Source organism: Apium graveolens, chromosome 7 (genome assembly GCF_009905375.1).
Source record: "Apium graveolens cultivar Ventura chromosome 7, ASM990537v1, whole genome shotgun sequence".
NCBI classification, from domain to species: Eukaryota; Viridiplantae; Streptophyta; class Magnoliopsida; order Apiales; family Apiaceae; genus Apium; species Apium graveolens.
This window is the reverse complement of record NC_133653.1, coordinates 221,945,835-221,962,658: the sequence shown is the minus strand read 5'-3', so window position 1 is coordinate 221,962,658 and position 16,824 is coordinate 221,945,835. Positions and strand designations below refer to the sequence as shown.

At 38.2% G+C, this 16,824-nt stretch overlaps 1 protein-coding gene and 1 non-coding gene across 2 annotated transcripts; one reads left to right on the top strand and one right to left on the bottom strand.

The window, feature by feature from the left end:
• Positions 1–2,977: 2,977 nt before the first annotated feature.
• Positions 2,978–3,084, bottom strand: LOC141676338 (small nucleolar RNA R71). The gene has a single exon (XR_012556935.1). It is a non-coding gene; the product is annotated as a small nucleolar RNA R71 (small nucleolar RNA).
• Positions 3,085–13,115: 10,031 nt separating this feature from the next.
• LOC141671865 (cytokinin riboside 5'-monophosphate phosphoribohydrolase LOG8) lies at positions 13,116–15,653 on the top strand. Its single transcript, XM_074478274.1, has 7 exons — positions 13,116–13,430; positions 13,870–13,967; positions 14,087–14,117; positions 14,298–14,397; positions 14,496–14,566; positions 14,646–14,789; positions 15,359–15,653. Exons 1-7 carry the CDS (start codon positions 13,317–13,319, stop codon positions 15,434–15,436), a joined length of 636 nt encoding a protein of 211 aa, XP_074334375.1. The 5' UTR covers positions 13,116–13,316; the 3' UTR covers positions 15,437–15,653.
• The last annotated feature ends 1,171 nt before the right edge of the window (positions 15,654–16,824 follow it).

Genomic DNA, 16,824 nt, shown 5'->3' with positions numbered 1-16,824 from the left:
AACCACTTGAGGATCATCCATATCGATCTCAAAATCCTCATCAGTATCTGTATCAGGATCTGATACATCATCAGTATCTGATTCTTCCACAGTGTTCCTTCTCCTTGACCTCTCACTGATCTTTTCATTGCCTTTGTGAGTCTCAACATTAAGAGCCACAAGCTTCATCTTCTTACCTTTTCTATTCTTTCTTTGTTGGATCTCCAAGTCATGAGTCTTCAGCATCCCATACACTTCATCCAGAGTCAAAGAATCAAGATCAAATTGATGCCTGATTATTGAGCCTTGTGTATCCCAATCTTCTGGAAAGGCTCTCAGAAACTTTGTGTTTGAGTCATCCCTTTCATATTCTTTTCCAACCAATGATAGATCATTCAGCAGTGTTAGAAATCTATCATATATATCAGTAATTGACTCATCATCCTTGGCATCAAATTGCTCATATTCTTGCACAAGAACAACTCTTATTTTCTTTAGCAAACCACTTATTTCAACAGAGAACCTTCTGTTGAAACCTCTGTCAGTGTCAGAGAACCCGACATTTGAGTCACTTGGATTCCAAGACGTTGGATTCAAAATCGACGGTTGGGATTGCAACGTTTGGAATTAAACGGTGCGATGGAAGTAACGATCCCGAGGTGATACAATTATCACCATTAAAGACAGTCGCACCTCCCCAAACGGCTTTCCTGTCCAATGGTCTTCAGAATCCCGAAGATTAGGGCTCGTCCGACCGATGGTCGATTGGGCTTGACAGTTTGGGCTTTGCTCAGCCTTTCCCTTACCGAAGCCCAAGGACATGTTGGAAGCCCATCTCTTTTAGCCCATTAATTCGGTTTGTGCCGATGAATATTGAGGCCTTTTGTGGGCCGAAAAATATTTGACAGATTAAAGAGAAGATGGGCCGGCCCGATCAGACTAAGACGTGGTTGATAAGTGGCATTTATATCCATTTAGAACATTTCGTAAGGGCTCAAATTGGTGTTTTATACTCAAGACGTTTGTGTTTTTGATGTGTTTTGATGTGTTTTTGTAGTATTTTGCATTTCAGGGCATATTTGAACGAAGGAATGGATATTGCATGTTTTATGCTTAAAAGAGTGTTAGTATGGAGCACACAAGAAACCAGCACGAGAAGGTCAAGAATGTGGAAAAATTCAGTTTTTCCAGAAGCTCAGGGCGGCAGTGCTAGTCTTGCGAGCGCCGCGCCCGTTTGAATCGTTGACAAAAACTCAGGGCAGCCACGCAGGATTGCAGGGCAGTCGCACTATGTCGGGATTCCAGAATCCAGATTCTATTATAAGATTGATTTGTTGGACTCCTGATCTGTCGGGCTGGTATTTAAAGACTTCTAAAAGACATTTTTTAAAAAAAGAGCAAGGAGATAGCAGCAAGAAGACCTAATAGCACAATACAGTGAATGAGAAGAAGATCTTATTTTTACTTGTGATTCTTTGCTTAAGTTGTAATCTTGGATGCTTGTTTTCTTTGTTGTTTGAACCTAATACTTTTGTTAACGTACTTTGTTATTATTATTAAGTTATCTCAGTTTATTTATCATGCTTTCAATGGAACCCATGATGATGATGAATTCAGTTATGAACTTCTAACAGATTTGCTTGTGGATTTCTATAGTTAATCGTTTTGATACCTAAGTGTGTGGTGATTGTATGATATCCTAGTATTGGTTGAGCGTATTCATCTTATGTGCATCGTGAACATATAAGATAGTTTGTTAATCTCTATTGAAGCGACAATGAATATAGAGATTTAGAACTTGCCATGCTAGCATAGGTCCATGTATTTATTATGCATGATTCGTAGGTAATTTTAACCTCTTACTTGCCCTATATAATCACGATAGATAACTTGTTCATTAAACTTTTATGTTGTCAAGTTCGATAGACATACAGGGTCTCAACATAATTGGTGTCTATTCAGCTTATATCTCTTTTGTGGATGTCTAGTAGTAGGGTATTCGTACAACGAAAGTTGGCGTTTACTAGTTCCGTGTTATCTGATTAGTTGTCATCACCATTGCATGTTAAGGTTAAGAACAATGACTTTGAATGAAGTATTTAATGAAGTTAGAATCCCAAGTTTGTCATATAGTTAATTCAATCACTTTTATTCTAGGTTAATTGCACATTAGTTTAATCTTAGTTATAAACATCTCAACTTGTTTTTGTTAGCATTGAGAAATAGCCATACCATTGCTGCATAGGTGCATAATATTAAGTTAACTAAAAAGAGTCTCTATGGGTACGAATCTGATTTATATCTTATGCTACTTGTGAACGCATATACTTGTGTGTAATTTTAGCGCGTGTTTTCGCCCTAATAAGTTTTTGGCGCCGCTGCCGGGGACTCGGTGTTTAATTTAGTTTATGTGCTTGACATCAGTGGTCGTTAAAGTTCACTGACTCGGAGATTTTACTTACTTGTTTGCTTGTTGGTATTTCAGGTACTCTAAAGATCATATATGCGAACACGTTCTCAATCTCGTAAGGAAGCACTAGAAGAAGTCGAAGTAGTTGAAGAGGTTTTTGAAGAAGTTGAGAAATTTGAAGAAGAAGTGATCATTGTAATAGGAGATCAAGCAGCGAATCTGAAGACTTTGATGGATTATTCTCAATCGAAGATTAATGACAATAAGTCTAGCATTTTCAGACCAGCCATCGCGGATAATACTTTTGAAATCAAATCTAGCAGGATTCAGTTAGTGCAGAATTCAGTCCAGTTTGGGGGTTCTCCAATGGAAGATCCCAACATGCACATTAGAGATTTCATCGAGATCTGTGATACTTTCAAGTTCAATAATGTTTCTGACGATGCTATAAAGCTGAGGCTTTTCCCATTCTCTCTGAGGGATAAAGCTAAGTGTTGGTTGCATTCGCTACCACCAGGTTCTATCACTACTTGGGAAGATCTTGCTCAGAAGTTTCTTATTAAATTCTTCCCTATGGCAAAGACATCTGCAATCAGGAACGCTCTCACTCAATTTGCGCAGCAATCAGGAGAGACTTTATGTGAATCTTGGGAGCATTATAAGGAGATGCTTAGGAAGTGTCCTCATCATGGAATGCCTGACTGGATGATTATCAACTGCTTTTATAATGGTTTGGGAGCACAGTCTAGACCCATGTTCGATACAGCATCAGGTGGAGCCTTATGGGCTAAGAGCTACGATGAAGCTTATGAGTTGATTGAACTGATGGATGCTAATGAATACGAGAACCTAACTCAGAGACTACCTCATGGCAAGGTAGCAGGAATTCTGGAGGTGGATACAGCTACTGCTATAGCTGCTCGGCTTAAGGCTTTAACGATGAAGGTGGATTCTTTGGCTAATTATGGAGTTAATCAGATCAAAAGTAATTGTGAGCTTTGTGCAGGTGCGCCTGAAACTGAGCAGTGTGCTATTTTTAGGGAATCAGCTCAGTTTGTAAGCAACTTTTAGAGGTCGCAGCAACCAGTTCCAGCCACTTATAATCCCAACAACCGTAATCATCCTAACTTCAGCTGGAACAACAATCAGAATATGGTGCAACAGCCTTATCAGCAGTATGCAGCAAAATAATTCAACCCTCCTGGTTTTCAACAACCGTAATATGCACCAAGACAACAACTCCAACTTCAACAACTACTGCATGGAAGTACAAGTCAATCTAATTGAAAATTTGAATTGGAGGAGTTGAGGCTCATGTGCAAGAGCCAAGCAGTTTCTATCAAGACTCTGGAGAATGAAATTGGGCAGATTGCCAATATTTTGTTGAATCGACAACCTGGTATACTCCCTAGTGACATGGAACTTCCAGGTAAGAGGGAAGCAAAAGAGCAGGTTAAGGCAATTATATTGAGATTTGGGAAGGTTGCAAGCCCTGAAAAATCTCAAATTATAGAAAATGAAGTTGTGGCTGAAGAAGAGGTAATGAAGGATGTCGAGGTGGAACCAAGGAAGAAAGCTGTTGTCAACACTCCTCCTGAGGGTAATACGAGGGAAAAACAAGTATATCCTCAACCTCCTTTTCCTAAAAGGTTGCAGAAGCAGAAGTTGGATAAGCAATTTGTTAAGTTTTTGGAGGTGTTCAAGAAACTTCATATCAACATACCTTTCACTGAAACTCTTGAACAGATGCCTAGCTATGTAAAGTTTATGAAAGGTATTCTCTCTAGGAAAGTGAAGCTCGATGACTTAGAGACCGTTTCTCTTACGGAGGAATGTAGTGTTGTGCTGGAACAGAAGTTGCCTCTGAATCTTAAAGATCCTGAAAGCTTCATTATTCCTTGCACCATCGAAAACTTGTCGTTCGACAAGTGCTTATGTGATTTGGGAGCTAGCATCAATCTGATGCCTTTTTCTATCATCAAGAAGTTGGGTTTACTTGATCCAAAGCCTACATTTATGTCCATGCAGTTGGCCGATCGTTCTATTACATATCCACGAGGCATTGTGGATGATTTCTTGGTCAAGGTGGAAAAACTCATCTTTCTTGTTGACTTTGTAATTCTTGATTTCGAGGAGGATAGAAAGATTCCCATAATCTTGGGAAGACCATTCTTGGTTACTGGCCGAACCTTGATTGATGTCCAGAAGAGTGAGCTCACTATGCGAGTACTGGATCAGGATGTGACCTTTAATGTTTTCAATGCCATGAAATTCCCTGTTGATAAAGAGGAGTGCTTAAAATTGGAATTGGTCGATTATGTGGTTACTTCAGAACTTGATCAAATATTAAGGCTGATGTCCTAGAAAAAGCCTTGTTTGGGAATTCAGATAGTGAAGATGATGAAGGTGATGAGCAGTTGCAGTATTTGAATGCTTCTCGTTGGAAGCGAAGGCTGGATATGCCTTTTGAATCTCTTGGATTGTTAGAACTCAAAAATGCTGAGGGGCGTCTCAAGTCATCTATTGAGGAAGCTCCAACACTCGAGCTTAAACCTTTGCCTGAACACTTGAGGTATGCATTTTTAGGTGATGCATCTACTTTTCCTGTTATCTTGCATTTGACCTTTCAGGTAGTGATGAGGAAAAGCTCTTTAGAATTTTGAGAGAGTTCAAGTCGGCAATTGGATGGACTATAGCAGATATTAAGGGAATCAGCCCTTCTTATTACATGCATAAAATTCTGCTAGAGGAAGGAAGTAAGACGACTATTGAGCAACAAAGGAGGTTAAATCCTATCATGAAGGAGGTCGTGAAGAAGGAAATTCTTAAGTGGCTAGATCCAGGCATCATTTATCCTATTTCTGACAGTTCTTGGGTGAGCCCAGTTCAGTGTGTGCCGAAGAAATGAGGCATCACAGTGGTTGCTAATGAAAAGAATGAGCTCATCCCGATTCGAACAGTCACGGGGTGGAGAGTGTGCATGGATTATCGAAATATGAATAAATCCACAAGGAAAGATCACTTTCTACTTCTTTTCATTGACCATATGCTCGACCGGTTGGTTGGGCATGAGTACTACTGTCTTCTAGATGGCTATTCGGGTTATAATCAGATTTGCATCGCTCCAGAAGATCAGGAAAAGACTACCTTCACTTGTTCGTTTGGTACTTTTGCCTTTAGAAGAGTTTCTTTTGGGTTATGTGGTGCACCTGCCACATTTCAGAGATGCATGATGGCCATCTTCTCTGATATGATTGGTCATAATGTGGAGGTGTTCATGGACGATTTTTCTGTGTTCGGGGATTCTTTCAACGAGTGCTTGCAAAATCTAGGTGTAGTTCTTAAAAAGTGTGTTGAGACTAATCTGGTTCTTAACTGGGAGAAATGTCACTTTATGGTGTAACAGGGCATCATTCTTGGGCACAAGGTCTCTAGTAAAGGTCTTGAGGTGGACAAAGCCAAGGTGGGGGTCATTGAAAACCTTCCTCCACCAATTTATGTTAAGGGAATCCGCAGTTTTCTTGGTCATGCGGGTTTCTATCGGCGGTTCATCAAGAATTTCTCTAAAATATCTAAACCATTGTGCAGTCTATTAGATAAAGATGTCCCTTTCAAGTTTGATGATGAGTGTCTAGATGCTTTTGAGAGCTTAAAGAAGAGCTTGATCACGACACCTGCCATAACTGCACCTGATTAGAATGAGCCTTTTGAAATGATGTGCGATACGAGTGACTATGCAGTTGGAGCGGTTCTTGGGCAAAGGAAGAACAATATATTTTATATGGTCTATTATGCTAGTAAGACCCTCAATGGTGCTCAACTGAACTACACTACTACTGAGAAGGAACTCTTAGCCACTGTCTACGGTTTTGGGAAGTTTCGATCTTATTTGCTTGGGATGAAGGTGACAGCTTTCACTGATCACGCTGTAATTCGCTATCTCATCTCGAAAAAGGACTCGAAGCCTAGATTGATTCGATGGGTTCTTTTACTTCAGGAGTTTGAGTTGGAGATCAAGGATAGGAAAGGTACTGAGAATCAAGTTACTGATCATCTCTCTCGGTTAGAAGATCCAAGTACAGCTTCACATGACAAGACATTGATAAATGAGTCTTTTCCCGATGAGCAGTTGTTTGGGGTGCAAGTAGAAGAACCGTGGTTCGCAAACATTGTGAACTACCTTGTGAGCAACGTTATGCCCCTGGACTTGACTTATGCTCAATGGAAGAAGTTTCTTCATAAAATAAAGTGGTACATGTGGGATGAGCCATTTTTGTTTCGGCAAGGAGCTGACCAAATCATCAGGAGATGTATTCTGTATAACGAGACTGCCATTCAACTGTTTATGGAGGCCACTATTGTGGAGAAAAGATAGTAGCTCGTATCCTTTAAGCAGGAATAATTCTGGCCTATATTGTTTAAGGATGCGCATCAGTTCATTTTGAAGTGTGATCGCTGCCAGTGTGTTGGTAATATGTCAAAGAAGGATGAGATGCCTCTTAATGTGCTTCTCGAGGTTGAGGTCTTCGATGTTTGGGGAATTGACTTCATGGGGCCATTTGTCTCGTCGTGCAACAATCAGTATATCTTGTTGGTGGTCGATTATGTGTCAAAATGGGTCAAAGTCAAGGTTTTTCCAACAAATGATGTGAAGGTAGTGCTTAACTTCCTTCACAAGCAGATATTCAGAAGATTTGGGACTCCAAGAGTCATAATCAGTGACGAGGGATCACATTTCTGCAATCACAAGTTCACTGCTATGATGCAGAGATATAATATGAATCATCGCATTGCTACAACCTACCATCCTTAGACTAATGGTCAAGCTGAGGTGTCTAAAAGAGAGATCAAGAGAATTCTGGAGAAAGTTGTATGTCCATCGAGAAAGGATTGGTCTTTGAAGCTGGATGAAGCTGTTTGGGCATATCGAACAGCATTCAAGTCTCCGCTAGGCATGTCACCGTTTCAATTGGTTTATGGTAAATCATGTCATTTGCCTGTGGAGCTAGAGTACAAGGCATATTGTCTTTGAAGAAACTGAACCTTGATCTAACTACAGCTGGTAAGAAAATGATGGTTCAATTGAATGAACTCAACGAGTTCTGACTTCAAGCATATGAGAATAACAAAATGTATAAGGAGAAAGTCAAGAGGTGGCACGATAGGGGTCTATAAATCATTTGTGCCGGGGTAACAAGTTCTTTTGTTCAACTCTCGTTTTCGTCTTTTCCCTGGAAAATTGAAGTCGATATGGTCAGGGCCATTTGTTGTCAAAATTATGTTTCAACATGGAGCGGTGGAAATTTTTGAGAATGATCCAGGCCAGGCATTCAAGGTGAATGGGAGAGTTTGAAGCATTACTATGGAAATACGGCAAACCGTGAGGTGGTTAGTGTCGTTTTATTGTCCACTTGATCTCGAAATTCTACGTCAAGCTAGCGACGTAAACCAAGCGCTTCTTGGGAGGCAATCCATATTTGTTGTACATTAGTAGTTGAGAAAAGAAGAAAGAAGGAAGAAAATCAGAACAAATTACAAAAAAATCAAAAAAACAGGGCAATTTTTCCAGGAGCACGGCGCGCCCGCGCTGGGAAGTGGGGTCGGTCGCGCTGAAACAACAGAAAGTGAGTGCAACCGCGCTCCCAAGCGGGGCGGTCGTACTGAGCCCCAGAAAAAGAAAAAAATAGAAAATTTGAAAGTCAGAAATAAACAAAAAGCAGTTTATACCCCTTTCTTAGCTCTGATTTTCAATCTTATTTTTCCCATACTCCTACTACTCCCACTAACCTACAATCACTACCCCATAACCCTAACCTAATTCTAATTCTCTATATATACATACACCTATATACATCCATCTCCACCTTACTTTTATTCTCTCAAACCCTAAATATCTCTACACACCTCTCTTATCTCATTTACTTTTTTCCAATGGCACCAAAGAGAGCTCGTACTCAAGGAAGCAGCAACACTAACCCTGCCTCGACCGATACTTCGAGTGTTGGGGGTACAAGGCCACGATTTGTCACTCTGGCGAATGAAGAGTACACAAGGTTGTTGTCTAAGCAGATAGCAAAAGAGAGGGGTTTTCTACTTTCGGGTAAGGATGGTAAGCTTCTCGAGATGATCTTGGAGATGGGATGGGTTTCTTTTGTGAGGCACCCGAGGTTGTGCCTATGGGTATCGTTCGCGAGTTCTATGCAAACGCAAAAGCTGATAAGAATGGGTATTCGTTGTGCGTGGGTTGACAATGGACTACACCCCGGAGGCTATTGGCAAGGTTATCAACCAACCTGTGAGGCAGCCAACTCAGGAGGAGTGGATTAATAAGACGGGCGAGGACTTTGATTTGGATTTGATTGTGGCTACGCTGTGTATCTCAAAGACATAATGGAAGTTTAAGAGTGGATCGAACGAGTATCTCAATTTCCCTGCTTCATGCATGAACGGGTTTGCTCGTGCTTGGAATGCTTTTATTTGTGCGAATATCATGCCTTCTTCTCATGTGCATGATGTGACTGTGGATCGTGCAAAGTTGTTATGGGGGATTTTGCAGGAAGATAATGTGGATCTCGGTTCTGTTATTCATCAGGGTATTTTGCGGTTTTTGCGTCGAGGCACTACGGGGTCTATCCCTTATGCCTCGATTGTGACCAAGCTTTGTGTTGCGGTAGGTGTTCATTGGCCCGCACACGAGCAGCTTCAGTTACCGAGCGCCCCCATCGATAGTTCTACCATCTTAAGCATACAGGAGTGGTATGGTGGGAAGGCTAATGAGAAAGGACTGGGTACACCTATGATCATTTTCCGAGTGGCCAGCCAGCCGATCAAATGTGTGCTAGTGGTTCGACTCAAGCACGTAGAGCAGCGTGGAGACATCAGATTAGTGAGGCTAGTTCTTCGCAGCAGCAGCAGCCGTAGGAGATAGAGGATAATGCTGGTTTAGGATTGACGCAGTATAGGCGTTTAACGAGGCGGATGGATGTGATGTACGAGTCGCAGAGCAGGTTTACACAGGATCTGACTCAGCATTGGGTACAACTTTTCGATCCACGGGGGTTGACATACAGTGGCCAGTTTTTGGAGAGGATTCTTTGTATCCGCCTCCTGACACTCCACCCACGAAGGTGATGATCCTTCTTCTTTCGAGTAGGTATGTCTTGATTCCTTGCTATAACCTTCACTGATGACAGTGAAATTTTTAAGTTTGGGGGTGATAGGTAAGGAATATTTGTATGCGAGTCCATATAGATGCATATTCATGATGTTTAGTTCATATAATTTGAATATTTGTCATATAGTTATTTGTTTTTGTTTTTGTTTTGCGTATTTGTTATCATGTTAGTATGTTGCATATAGTTGCATTGGCATTATATCATGATCCCTTAGGTTGCTTTTTCGATTAATTTGTGATGTTGATTCGAGTGTAGTAATGTCGTATAGAGGAATGTTAAGTCCTAACAAATTGATTTGCATGCTAGAAATAAGAAAATTTTCACTAAGTCTCTTAGGTTGCTTGAGTGCTAGATCATGATCATGACTTGTTTGTTTGTCGAGGTTTAATCACTTGTTTATGTCTAGAATTTATGTTATTCTCTTAGTGACAAAATAACATGGATTTTTAAAATTGGAGAAAAACATTGGATATCAATTATAGTTGTGGCTAGGCGTCAAATGGCTAGTAGCCGGCTCATATTTATATGAGTAATCTAGGGTAGAGCGAGATGGAACTAAACGCACTCGTTCAGAACATGAGAAAAAAAAGAAAAAAATATGTGTTATGCATAATTGATTACGCATGGGCTCTTTAATAATCGAGTTATTAAGTTCTAGGGGACTTTGTGCCTAGTGACCTAAGGCTTTATAGTCTGGGATGCATTAACCTAACGCTCGCTACAAGGGTATTATTACATAAGTCTTTTGTGGACCTCGCTCATTTCACGATCAAATAAGCATGTTTGTGTTTTTTATGTGTTATCAATAAAAGCATGAATCCTTGTATAACTCTGATAAAATTGAAGTATTGTCAGTCATTTTGTGTTTATTGTTTATTTTGTTTATAACCTTGTGATTGTCTTGACGAGTAGTGAGTTATAATTATTGATCTAGTTTCGAGAGTATATTTGTTAAGCAATTGCACACACGCACGTTTTTGACTTATGAGTTGATTTATGAGATTTGATTAAACTTTGTGCGAATAATTGCATTCATTGAAATGTTGTTTATTGATTGGTTTAGTTAACCTGAGGGGATCATTGCATTCATGTTAGTTGCATTCATGCATTTTTTTTGAATCTATAATGCTTGAGTACAAGCATCGATTCAAGTTTGGGGGTGTGATAAGTGGCATTTATATCCACTTAGAACGCTTTGTAAAGGATCGAATTAGTGTTTTGTACTCAAGATGTTTCTGTTTTTGATGTGTTTTTGTAGTGTTTTGCATTTCAGGGCATATTCGAAAGAAGGAATGGATATTGTATGTTTTATGCTTAAAAGAGTGTTAGGATGGAGTCTCGGTCGATTGCGCACAAGAAACCAGCAGGAGAAGGTCAAGAAAGCAGAAAAAATTAGTTTTTCCAGAAGCTCAGGGCGGTCGCACTAGTCTTGGGAGCGGTCGCGCCCGTTTGACAGAAACTCAGGGCGGCCACGCGGGATTGTAGGGCGGCCGCGCTATGTCGGGATTTCAGAATCCTGATTCCATTATAAGATTGATTTGATGGACTCCTGATCTGTTGGGCTGGTATTTAAAGACTTCTAAAAGACATTTTTCAAAAGAAGAGCAAGGAGATAGCAGCAAGAAGACCTAATAACATATTACAACGAAGGAGAAGAAGATCTTATTTTTAATTGTGATTCTTTGCTTAAGTTGTAATCTTGGATGCTTGTTTTATTTGTTGTTTGAACCTAATACTCTTGTTAATGTACTTTGTTATTATTATTCAGTTATTTCAGATCTAGTTTATCTCATTTTATTTACCATGTTTTCATTGGAACCCATGGTGACGATGAGTTCGGTTATGAACTAATCGTTGTCATGGGATTCTAACGGATTTATTTATGGATTTCTATAGTTAATTGTTTTGATACCTAAGTATGTGGAGATTGTATGATATCCTAGTATTGGTTGTGCGTATTCGTCTTATGTGCGTCGCAAACATATAAGATAGTTTGTTAATCTCTATTGAAGCGACAGTGAATATAAAAATTTAGAACTTGTCATGCTAGTATAGGTTCATGTATTTATTATGCATGATTCGTAGGTAATTTTAACCATCTACCTGCCCGATGTAATCACGATAGATAACTTGTTCATTAAACCTTTATGTTGTCAAATTTTATAGACATATAGGGTCTCAACATAATTGGTGTCTATTCAGCTTCTATCTCTTTTGTGGATGGCTGGTAGTAGGGTATTCGTGCAACGAAAGTTGGCGTTTACTAGTTCCGTGTTATCTGATTAGTTGTCATCACCATTGCATGCTAAGGTTAAGAACAATGATTTTGAATGAAGTATTTATGAAGTTAGAATCTCATGTTTGTCTCATATAGTTAATTCAATCACTTTTATTCTTAGTTAATTGCATATTAGTTTAATCTTAGTTATAAACATCTCAACTTGTTATTGTCTTAGCATTGAGCGATAGTCATACCATTGTTGCATAGGTGCATAATCTTAAGTTAACTAAAAAGAGTCTCTGTTGGTACGAATCTGATTTATATCTTATACTACTTGCGAACGCATATACTTGCGTGTAATTTTAGCGCGTTTTTTCGCCCTAACAGTGGTCTGTTAGCCATAACGTCCATATTCCTTCTTCAACGCAACTGACCGACAACTCCAGAAGAGAACGTTGATACGGGTTATATACACTGGACGGACTACGTCCCAAAATACACACAGACATCAGTACTCTCTCGTATTCTAAATTACCCATACTTAAAACTGATTATCTTATTCCCACACCGGAGGTGATCGGGGGATCATCCTTCGCATTTTTCTATTTGCAGGCCGAAGTCTACTTCTCTGAACGAGGACGGGGTCGACTGAAATGAAAGACTGTTAAAAATAACGTTTTTTGGGACAAAATGCTGAGAATACCCATTCTGGTAGTGTAGTGCTGAAAATACCCGTTTGGATATGCATTTGCCATTTCGATATCCTGTTTTGTACTAGATACCCATTTGTCAAATGGGTATTCAGTTTATATTTTTTTTTCTTTTTTTGTGATACGCAAATGCGTATCCCAATGGTAATACCCAAACCAGAAATGCGTATTTTTAGTAATTTTTGTACATACTCAGTTCTCAAATGCGTATTACAGTTACCCAATTACAAAATGCGTAACCAAAACGGTATTTTCAGCATATTTTTTATAAATGAATATTTTGAGTAAATTTAACCCCAAAAATGAGTATTTTTAACCGTTGTCCGACTGAAATTAGGTTATACCATCGATAAAAACCGGATAAGAAGAAATTGAGTTGTTATCTGATTGATTACGAAATAATAAATATAAAGTTATTATCCTGGTAAAAAAATAGAGTTATTATTAAATACGTTATACGTCTAGTCTATAAAAATATACGTGCACAACATTAACTAGGCTCACAAGCAGACAAGAAGACGTTGGACCAGAAAGGGAATGAAGTATGTGGGCTTCTTATGTTCCTTTTTTTCATCATATTTTCTATACATACATTCGCTTACATCTTTTACTGTATGTGTATGTATAATAAAACACACGCACATGATTAATAGTGCAGTAGCCCAGTTGTCTTTTTGTAAAATTTTGATCTTTTCAATTTCAATTCTTGTAATATTAATATATATTCCAAGATATTGTCTAGCCCTTTGATATATCTTCTTTTATTCATTTACTCTCTGTTCTTTTGTATTTTTGTTTCAAGAAGAGTTTGATACAATTTAATGGAAGGCAATACAAGTGGAAGTAGATTCAAGAGAATCTGTGTTTTCTGTGGAAGCCATCCTGGCCGTAGAAAAGTTTTCAGTGATGCTGCTCTTGACTTGGGTGATCAACTGGTTTGTCTCCTTATCTTTTTCGTTCTTTTTTGGATAAAATTTTGATCTTTCTTGATTTTTCAGTGAATTTATAGTTTTTGGTTATGAATATGAAATGGGTATTTTTTATATTTCATTCTTTGTTTTCTTTGTGTGTAAAAAATTGATTTTTTTGGTGTTTCAATGAATTTATAGTTTTTTGTTATGAATATTGAATGGTTTTTTTTTATTTCATACTTTGTTTTTTTTGTGTGTAAAAATTTGATCTTTTTTGGTGTTTTAGTGAATTGGGTACATGTAAAGTTATGATACTTGATGGGAATTCTTGTTCTTGTATTCTTGTCTGTTCTTTAGTTATGAGAGGGATGTTTATTGCATTTAAGTGTACTTGTTTCAGTTTGTTTTAAGTTTAAGACTTGATAGGCTTAGCTAATGTGATTTAAATTGATTGTTGTTGCAGGTGGATCGAAAGATTGACTTGGTGTATGGTGGTGGTAGTGTTGGTTTGATGGGATTGATTTCACAGAGAGTTTTCGATGGAGACTGTCATGTACTTGGGTAAGTAGCATCTAGACCTCTGTGTGATACACAGATATGTATGCGTGTAGAGTAGGCTAGAAATTCTTTTGGTTCAATCATAGCAACATGTTAATGAATCGATTGTTCTTCAAGTGCAGAATTATTCCTAAAGCCCTTGTGCCTCTTGAGGTAATTTTTCTTTCATATGTAACCAATATTTTTAGATTCATTGGACTCCTGTAGAACTATGCGTTAGATTTACGCGTCCGAGCGTTGAAGGTAATTCAGTTTTGATGGTACTCAAAACAACTAGGAGCCTGCCAAAAATGCTTGAGCAACTAAAGTAAGTGTACGTTTGCAATATGATAGATATCTGGTGAAACTGTTGGAGATGTAAGAATTGTTTCAGACATGCATGAGCGTAAAGCTGAAATGGCCCGAGAATCTGATGCTTTCATTGCTCTTCCAGGTAATTTTTGTGTTCCGATTTTCTTGATAAAAATATTAAAATATTAATAGTGTTCCTGAATAAATTTTAATAACATTATCGATTTTACAAAACTATAGGAGGATATGGAACCATGGAAGAACTATTGGAGATGATCACCTGGTCGCAACTTGGAATTCATAAAAAGCCGGTATTGTATTTATCTTTCACCATTTAAGATACCTATGAAGATGCATCCCTTGTTTTTTGACGTGTAGTTCTATGTACAGATTGGTCTCCTAAATGTTGATGGTTATTACAACTCTTTGCTAGCATTGTTTGACACTGGAGTCGAAGAAGGTTTCATCAAGCCCAGTGCTCGGGACATAATTCTCTCGGCTCCAAGTGCCAAAGAACTTTTAGTACAGATGGAGGTACATATTTTATCTAATTCAGATGCTTTTGTGCTCTGCTTCCAATCTTAATTTAATTGCTAAAAGATCTCACATCACTTGATGATGCTTTTGTAATTCATCCGTGCTCTAAGAAATTTAGCAGCTTGTTAAAGTTTATTTTTGTTCTAGCAATAATTCAGAAAGTTTATCATGTAGTAGTTTGTAAACTTTGGGGAATTCTTAATAATAGAAGTGAACTAATTGTTCAACATGCTAGTCACATGAATTTGAGTCAGCATGTTTCATGCTGAAACAACGAAATTTCATGGGCCTAGGGGAAGAAAAAAATCCATTTTTTTCGAATAAATTTATTGCCTTCTTGTCTCAATAGTACAAAAGAAAGTGGTGTGAGGTTTGCATATTTATATCCGAGCTCCTTCTATCTTCTTGCTATCGTAATCTGAAACTAAGTGAAGTTGAACATTCCCCAGGCCCTAATTAGTTTCTGTTAACAATTAAATATTGATTATTTTTTAAGATATCACTATTGGAATTTTTTCTTTGAGGTGAACAACGGCTTAGTACACTGTTTTTCTATTCCTTTGTAGCAATACATCCCTTCCCATGTCAATGTTGCTCCTCATGAGAGTTGGGGGATGGAGGAGCTGGGCAAGTATCCAAAGTAACAAGACCCGCAATGACTTTTCTCTGAAATAGGTTTATCTTGCATTGATGCGTGATATGATTGATCCTACTAAGCTGTATACGAGAATATGTTCAGGTGTGCAGCAGATAGTGCTAATAGTAATGTTTTGTCTTTCCATTCTTGTGATTTGATTGAACAAGTCATTCTTTCTTTTTTGCCAAGTAATATTAATTTATATTAGTATGGTCAAGCATGAACTGTTTGCTTGTAGAAACAATTATTTCATAATGCAAAAGCTTTTTAAAAAGTTCTGAGTTAAACTTACTATTCCTAACCACATTTCTCTCTGTAGTTTCAATGTTTCATTGAATGTTTACCTAGCTAATTTACATAAAGTAAGACCAGAAGCGAGACTCTTAGTGAATCGCAATAAATTAGATTAAAGTCTTATAGAAAGAACAAGTAAACTAGTAAAAGAATTTGGATTTTTAATAAGATTTTTAAAATGTGCTGTTATTCAGTCTCTTCAGGTTTTGTGTATGACAGTTTGGTGTCATTTTCCTTATGATGGTTCATCCATTATTGTGAAATTCATGAAGAAAAATTATGAATATGATTGTATATAATGTTGCACTCTAATATTTTGGTATCTTGAATTAAATTTCTACTGAACCTGCACAGAAGCATAGAGATCCTTAAATTTACTAGAAATAGTACTAAGAATGATAGGGGGCACCTGTTTTATGATGAACTCGTCAAATTATAAGGTGGAAGCGTAGATAGGGAAGAGCCTTTTTAATTTGTCTCTCTTAAAGTGTCTCCTATTTGAATTATAGTCTTCTTTACTTTGGTGTATTATGATGTGGCATCGTTATGATTATTCAAGTTGTGCTAGTGTCTTAATGATGCGTAAGTTCAGTGCTCTCCTTAGTAGAGCCTACATGGTGGAACCACGTCCAAGCTGTAGTGGACCTTATGATCTGATAACTTCAATGATTCAAGGGAATTTGGCACCTTCATGGAGGGCCTCTTTATCTTCTACGTGTTGATGATAAAGGACAACAACTTGGGTCTCTGAAGTAAAATGAAAAGCCATTAACTATTTGTGTCGTTTTTTTAGTAATACAGAAAAGTCATGTGTTTTCGGGCCTAGTTGACCCTTTGGAGTAGAAGAAGGAAAGTTGGTAGTTGGATGTAGTCGCATCGTCGTCTGGGGGCCTTCATGAGTTGTAACAGAAAGACAAGATTGATGCATGATAGAAGAATTGTGTCATGTTGTTATTGTAGTTCTGTCATCTGCCCATTATGTTCCTACGAACTGTTCAAGTGATACATTTGCAGCGTTTAAAAGATATTTGTTATTGGTAGCTACCATATAATATTAATTGTTCTGAACAAAAATGGGCTTGATATGTAGCAAGAGGGGCT

What these genes read in the sequence shown, in the direction of transcription:
- LOC141671865 (XM_074478274.1), top strand. Translation starts at nt 13,317, where the DNA reads ATGGAAGGCAATACAAGTGGAAGTAGATTCAAGAGAATCTGTGTTTTC. An exon ending in TTGACTTGGGTGATCAACTG is followed by an intron (nt 13,431 to 13,869) that starts GTTTGTCTCCTT and finishes TTGTTGTTGCAG; the next exon opens with GTGGATCGAAAGATTGACTT. An exon ending in AAGCCCTTGTGCCTCTTGAG is followed by an intron (nt 14,118 to 14,297) that starts GTAATTTTTCTT and finishes GCAATATGATAG; the next exon opens with ATATCTGGTGAAACTGTTGG.